Source organism: Rhododendron vialii, chromosome 8a (assembly GCF_030253575.1).
Source record: "Rhododendron vialii isolate Sample 1 chromosome 8a, ASM3025357v1".
Lineage (NCBI taxonomy): Eukaryota > Viridiplantae > Streptophyta > Magnoliopsida > Ericales > Ericaceae > Rhododendron > Rhododendron vialii.
The window spans coordinates 27,104,916-27,112,751 of record NC_080564.1 but is presented as its reverse complement, the minus strand read 5'-3'; the positions used below and the strand labels follow the sequence as shown (position 1 = coordinate 27,112,751).

The window sequence follows — 7,836 nt, the reverse complement described above, 5'->3', positions numbered from 1 at the left end:
TTGAACCCGCTTCGCGTGAGACCAAGTGAGCTCAGAGGACAAGGGTCAAACCTCAATGACATTGGAGGTTCAAAGTAATGGAACAGTAAACCTCATGACTGTCTTCAAAAACTTCTTTGACTTGGAAAAATTTGACAGTGAGAAATAGCAATCCTCTTGATTGACATCACTTTCATGGACAAGCAAATCATTGGCACTCTGATGAGAATCGGGCAGTAATGGCAGAGATTAAGCATTATCAAAGAAACCAGTTCCCATCATCTACTGCAAGAAATAGATCATGATGCTATAAAACAATGTCCAACTGAATCTTTGCAAAACTTAGCTGTGAACATAGCAGACTTCAGGAAAAAGCATCCCCATCATCTATAGCTATAAAACAAAGAATGAGGCCACCAGCCATCTAGCAGCAGGAAGTGAGAACGAGCTTGCTGAAACTCAAATAGAAAGGAAACACTGCTTAAGTGAGAACAAAAACAGTCTTCAAACCATCTTCAGTCATGTTGATAGTAGGAAAGATCTGGCAAGGATTATAGCAATATCAAAGGAAAGAGATCCCCATCCTCTCTAGCTATAACCTCATGATCCGATCCAATCAATTTGTAAAGCTCGTTGAAAACTACAAGTGCATGAAAATTTTAATTAATCGATATTGGTAATGATTAAATTGTCTATTTATTTTGATTTTTAGTTTGTAGTTGTTTACTTAGAGTAGCAAATAGGAGTAAGAAATAAGGTGACTAACCAAACGAGCTCTCAGCATTCACAAGGACTGCCCCAATTGAATTTGAAAGGTACACATTTGTCTGGATTTGATCAATTTGATCCAAGGGAAATCCTTTTCAGAGAGGATCCAGATTCTCAATAGTTGGACCAACTGCAAAGAAGCCGGTGCAGTTCAATCACGGCCGGCAATTAATGGTCTAGATTGCACAAAGTATCCTAGCGATACGACAAGTCTTATTTGTGGGATACTTTAAGTAAATCTTGACCATTAAAAACACTTTTGGACGATTTGGTAATGCGAACTGTCCTCTGCAGTCCAAAAGACAAGCCTGATTCTTTAGGAAACTGTCTCTTCTCCCCATTGACAAATGGTTATGTTACATATACAGCAAAAGTAAATGACAGATTAGGCAGTTGCATTGCGAAAGCTTCAATAATTGAAATTCATCTTCAAAACATTCAAAGTTAATTAACCAATTTGAACACGACTTCCAAGTAGCTATAAACCCAAAATCTACAACAAACAGTTAAGCGTATCTTGACCGAAAACTCCAACTTATCATACTTCTAAAACTGCACAAATTCTTAAACTGGGCAGCACTTCCTAGAAATATAAACGTACATAACTAATGATTTTCTACACTTCGTAGTTTTTTGGCCTCTTTGAAGCAGGCACCGCTTTTGAAGAAACAAGCTTCAATGCGGCAATCTTCCTTTTAGGCTTCAGCACATTGTATAACATTGACCATTTTCTCTGGGCTTTAGCAACATCAGCAGCACGAGATGACGAAAAGTCATTGATTAAACTGCTCAGATCTGGTGCTTCAGAATTCATGAGCAGATATTGAAAGGAATCATCAGATGAATTTCCTGGAAAAATCACAGAGCCAAGATCCTCCTCCCCAATATTTTGCAAGCCATATTCATTCAAATGACTTGCATTTTCAAAAGATGGATTAGATGACACTATGCCCAGAGAATCGGTGGTTGGAATATTTGCAGGGTTAGCAGCATCGGATAAGTGGAAAGGTACTACTTCATTGTTGTGGGAAGAAGTACTTGGTTGTGTATGGTCATGTCCATAGTGGGTATGAGAAGGTTCACAGTGATAGTGGCTAGGATTCTCCAACCTCGGTGAGTTTGAAGGGTAAGCATAGTTGAGTGACTGCAAATGAGAATGAAAATGAGTCTCATCGGCAAAAGACATAACAACTTCCATGTGTTCAAGTGCAAATACCACCAAGTTGTTGGCGACAGCCTGATTAGAAATCAATCAGAAAATGAGATGGAAACGATCACGAGAGAAAACACTTGGGCTGTATTTCGGTCAAGGATTTGGAACAGTTGTGAGCTGTTGTTAGAGCCTTTAAGCTTTCTGTTTGCTATTTTATTATCCTTACCCAATTCCTTGAACCGAATACACACTTAAAGAATGAGGATTTACATGGTTAGAGAAAAGCATGCCTTTTGGTCTTCAGAGAGCTTATCAATTGGGACATAACAGCATTCTGAAATTAATCCCATCACTTGCCCCACGATGTTGAAAACCACACCAGATTTTGTCTCAGAGCTGATGGGAGGATAGAGATGCAAGCTCTTACCAATTTTACATGTTCGAGCATGGTCCACTATGGCTTTCCACGTTTTAGAAGTCCCAAGGATCTGGCAACCAAGTCTCAACAAACAATATTGTTAGCATATTTTGTATTGGCAATGTTTAAACTACGAAGCTTCTCTCACAGTTTACAGTTTACAAAAACAAGTTTATTGAACGAATAATAAGCATAGAGAAGGACAAGGTGGTATAATGACAACGACATTCTTGGCAATCAAACCCTGGGTAAACCACAGTGCTTACATTTTGGAGGCTTTGACGATTTATAAAGTACCGAGTCAGAAAGTCCTTCACGGTTTTGACGTTTTCAGTAACCAAACGGTTATGAAAAGCACCATCTCTGCAAATCTTTTTCAAACGCCAAATCTCATCATTTAGAGAAGGTGGGTAGTGCTTCTCATTATCTGCAAACAGAAAACTGTCATTTGAGTTCTTATCATTCTTCTTCTACTGATGAGTTATTCAGAAAACTTGCTATCTATATCAGACACTTTGTGATTTCTGACTATTATTACACATGCAAGAAGGTAACACAAATAGGCAAGTTATTCATGTCACCAGAATGTAGTTTTCCTAGTCATGACTAAAATCATGCAAATACTTAAAGCAATTACTCACATTTTCTCTACTTTTAGATAATCAGCATATCGAGGAAGTGCAGGAGGCTTCATTTTGTTCTCGCTTGGCATACATTCAGATCAATATTCTGTGATCAGCTGTTTCCTTAGTGATTCCATTGAGACAAATCAACTTTGTTTTGAAAGAGGAGTTTCAGTGTGGCACGACCATAACAAAGTCTGCCATGCAGGATGAAAACGTGAAAAGCTCCGGTGGAACTCAGCCATCAGAAGATATGAGGGCCTGAACAAAATTTAATCACCTTTGTTTGGTACACACAATTAATCTGGATCTCCCTAGCAACATGCCAACAACACACAAACTAGATACAAACTCTTATTCTATCGGGAATGAATCTATCTAATACTTAAATCCCCAAAACACTTTTTAACATTCAAATTTGACCAGCAGTTTTACCCCCGTGTAAAAATATGTCAAACCAAATATCTAATGTATTGAATACGCTAACCACTCAAGCTTTGTGCAGCATTATCATTATCGTCTTTGATGCTCAAGATATTATTCAAGTAATCAGATATTGACAAATATATAGCAGAAAAATAACAAGCAAGAAGAACTCACAGGTGACGCGATAATCCTTAACGACAAATGGTTCTGTTACTGCTTCTCTTACTCTAGTCCCATTAAAGTTGTCCACGACTTTCGCAGCTAGACGGAGCTTGCAGACCTTCATCCAATTTGCATTATGAGTAAAAGAAATATCAGGTACATATCCAATGCCTTCTTCCAGATTCAGATACACATTTCCAGTAAGAAGAGACTTTTTCCCTTCCTTTTCTCTGACAATCATATTGTAAAATTCTTCAGGCCTCCACTGGTCACTGTCAAGATCTCCCTCAATGACTAATATCTCAACTTTTGCAAATGCTTCAGCCCCAGAGTTAACAACTTGTTTGGTAATACCATCAACTAAAGCTACTCTCAAAGAGGTAGGACCTTCTCCTTCAATTAGTCTACTAGTATATACTGGCTGGGAGAGCTTGTCCATGAACTCTAGTTGGAGGCTTCTTGATTCTGAAGAGCGTAGTCCACTTCCAGAATTACTGAATGAGAAAGTCGAGGATGTATCTATCAGCTACAAAATTACGTCAATAGTGGGATAAAACTTAAAACTATTTCAATATTATCTCTTACTGCATCGAGCTAGCCAAAAACTTTTCTGTTGCCAATTCAACTGCTTCATTGACCTGTAACATCACCAGGCATTTTCAAGTATACTCTGCAGATTATTCATACTATAAGTGCGATGATAGAATTTACATAAAATGTGTTCCCCGCATTAGTTTTCCGTAATTAATCATTTGACCCTGGCATATCACTTCTACGATATTCGTGTGGATAGAATAGATAAGAGATTTACAAGTTGTAGTCTCTCTGCAGTCCATATACGCCATTAATTTGCGCAGAATACATTTATATGATTTAACAATACTCATCCATTGATAGGTTTTATAAAATTTCTCAAAAGGTGCTTCAGCTTCTAGACCAGAGCAATTCAAGGAAAAACATTTTTAAGAAATAGAAATTAATTGCGGACAAGGATATCACATCAATAGTGAACAATATGTGGAGAATGAGCACTCTAATGGGAATTACAAAAACAAAAGAACTGGATTACGTTGGTCTTAACATTCCACTCCGGTGACAGGAGTGAAATGAATGACACTGCAAGGTAGAATTTCATGGTTTCAAATCGCCTAGATCTGAGTCTCACATTAATTAGGGGCATAATACTTGGAGTCTACCACCCTTGTTGTATAAGTAATAAGCCTATTTTTGCTGCCAAAAGATTATCAAATTCCCACAAACTACATGTGGAACAAGGGCCGAGCTATATACCATTTGTGTGCTAGGGCATTTCGAGCACAAAAGAACTTAAGAACATGAGTTAAGCCCCCAATTTTTTAGAATATGTTTGTACTCCGTCTTCTCAACTAGGCGGTGCTAAACAAGGAGGTAGCATGGCAGTATAATTTCAGCCACCCATGTTAAAGCACAAAGAACACTAAACACAAAGTAGGATTAGTCATGAATACATCGTAAACAGCCAAACCACCCAACATACTCAAGTAGCTCAATTCTTATCCAACTGGACCTTTTGAGAAACTCACATTGCACAATACTATCGCACACCCATGCCTGGAATAATATTCAGAAAAATATACGGGTGTTTATGCTTCATGTGAATATGGGCACAAACATATAGTCAGATATAGCCATGGAAAAGAATGGCAGATAAACATGGATAGTTTTTTTTTGAACAGCAATAGACATGGATAGTTGACAGTTTTTTGTTCATTACTATGCAAGAAAAGTTCTTCAAATGGTTGATTAGTTGCCAAAGTTGGGTTATAACTTATAATCAAGGCCTTCAAACCCACAGGAACATTTACATGTGTCTGCGAGTAAATTATTTCCTATGTATGGACTTGTGGATATGCACATAAACATATGCCTGTATATCGAGTTCATTACATATGCTTATATACAGATGCGATGTGCAGCCACACTTATGTAATCCCTTGATAGATATTGGGCTACATGTATGCGTCATCATTTGAGCACATAAGTAACTCAGACTGGACTCACAATTCTAGAGAACATAGGAACAATGGTCTCCTCCAGAACTTGGTGGATCCTTCTGTCGACAATTGGGATCATAAAAACCTCCAGCTCCTTCCTGACAAATGAAGAACAATTGCAAGAAATAAAGAAAGAACAGTCAAAATCTCTGAAGCACGGATACTCTATTTTGGCATCCATATCACGTATCGTATCCGTATCGGATACTGATACCCTCGGATACTCTCCGGATATGTATCCGATACGCTTTTTAAAGTATCCTGATTTTAGAATTATTTTTGGGTATCCCGATACGTTTCAAATACGTGCGGATACTCTCGGATACACTCCGGATACGTATCCGATACGTTTTGGATACACGCAGATACGTGTCGGATACGCTCGGATATGTTTCGGATACGCGCGAGGGTAAATATGTTATTCCTTAAAATATATGAGTTAAAATTGCAAGTAGGACTATATTTTTATTTTTCCTCCACCAATCGACTCCAGAAACACACCAACAATATCCTCTCTCAACAACTTTGTAAGTCTCTCATCTCTCTCTCTCTCTCTCTCTCTCTCTCTCTCTCTCTCTCTCTCTCTCTCTCTCTCTCTCTCTCGTGTGTATGTAAATATATATAACTATATAGATACAATTATATATATTACTATATGTGAATATATCTCTCGACATGTGAAATGGTGAACTTGTGTAATGAAAAACCTTAATCATTAATGAAATTTTAGGAATTAAAAATTATACATAATATATTTTTAATTTACTTTTATATTCAACGTATCCCCTAACATATCATATCCTTCTTTTTGGAAAAAATCATGAATTCGCGTATCAGTATTGTATCGTATCCATATCCCGTATCCGTATCCGTATCCGTGCTTCTTAGGTCAAAATTACAAGAGAAGAACAATTCAAGCTACAATTTTTGGAAAATAAGCAAGACCCTGTTCAACTCTCATTTGATTTTTCCAAGTGTAGCTTAGCAGTGCATGTCTTTCCCGTAAAAGAAGACGAAAAAGTAGAGCTTTTTTTTTTTTGAACAAAAAAAAGATTTTATTAATCAATTGTAATGAATATACAAAGATTAAAAGGCAAGAGAGCACGACAAAAATGCCACTCGGACCCCAAGAAGCAACTAGAAAGACAAAGAGATCAAACCAATAAAGCCAGGGAGAATAGAAATAAAACCCGAACAAATGGACAATAGACCCAAAAACGTAGAGATAACTTCAAACAATTGCAATTAATCCAAACAAATCGCACAGAAAAGTTTCACAAAATTAGAAGAAGTCTAACAAAAAATTCCCACAAAACAAGCAACACCTAATATAACCCAGTTCAGTTCTCATTTGATTTTCTTATTTACAGCTTAGCAGTGGGTAATATTTCCAAAGAAGGAGAAGAAAAGCAAAACGTCTCACTTTCTTAAAGAAACCCTTCTTTCCCCTTCTTCTGAATTGCCATCTTCTAGTTCCACCAGCTGATTCTGAGACATTTTTCTGTTCTTTTGGGACCCAAAAGCAGTACTATGAGATTATTATTCTATTTTAGGGAAGAGGAAATTTTAGGGAAGAGAGGGTTTCGTGGTTGCAAAACTGTGTATGTAACTCCAAATGGCGAATCAAATGAATCCGATCATCGGAGGGATGTAAAGACTTGTCAAGATTTGACCGGAAAACTTCATGGGCCCCCCAAGCAACGCGGCGTAGGATTAAAAAACTATACTACTCCCCCGCCAACACTCTGACCAACACTCTTTTTGTAGTGGTCAGTGAGTCCGTGGTGGACCTGGTGCTGACGTTTTTTCCCAACTAGTGTGTGACGAAGCAAAAAATCAAGATTACGAAGATCCGATCCATTTCATTTCGGATCCTGATCCTCTTCCCATATTCCTCTCCAACCGTCTACCACAGCTTTTAATCTTGAGCAACCAGTGCATTAATGAATGGTTGGACGGTTGATATGAAGCCAGCATCACCACTTCCCAATGTTTAAACAACATGACACCGTTTTGTTTTTCTTTCTAATGATAGCCACAAACGGCAGCCTGACGTTGCACTGTTACAACATTTCCTTCCACTAGAAATTGTCACATTTTTGAACACGACTGAAATGAATTATCGAGGAGTGCATAATTTTTTTTCTTAGTCGAGGAGTGTGCAATTTTGGCAAAAAATGAAATGGTCAAAACAAAAATTGCACACACCAAAAGGTTCAACACCAAAGCAATGATCATAGCATAAATGTGCATCAAAATGCACGCCCCCTTTCT

At 37.8% G+C, this 7,836-nt stretch overlaps 1 protein-coding gene across 3 annotated transcripts; it reads right to left on the bottom strand.

Annotated features, from left to right (window-relative positions):
- Positions 1-1,142: 1,142 nt before the first annotated feature.
- Positions 1,143-7,298, bottom strand: LOC131335064 (calmodulin-binding protein 60 A-like). Of its 3 annotated transcripts, none has more exons than XM_058370240.1 (7): positions 6,986-7,298; positions 5,570-5,660; positions 4,115-4,167; positions 3,542-4,023; positions 2,585-2,745; positions 2,191-2,388; positions 1,143-1,984 (listed from the first exon to the last, which is right to left on the bottom strand). In XM_058370240.1, the coding sequence occupies exons 1-7, from the start codon at positions 7,057-7,059 to the stop codon at positions 1,364-1,366; spliced, it is 1,680 nt and encodes a 559-aa protein (XP_058226223.1). In that variant the 5' UTR covers positions 7,060-7,298; the 3' UTR covers positions 1,143-1,363. The 3 variants fall into 3 exon arrangements, with proteins under 3 accessions (XP_058226223.1, XP_058226224.1, XP_058226225.1); XM_058370241.1 differs by having other exon boundaries at positions 1,143-1,891; XM_058370242.1 differs by having other exon boundaries at positions 1,143-1,891; positions 2,328-2,388; positions 6,986-7,292.
- Between the last annotated feature and the right edge of the window lie 538 nt (positions 7,299-7,836).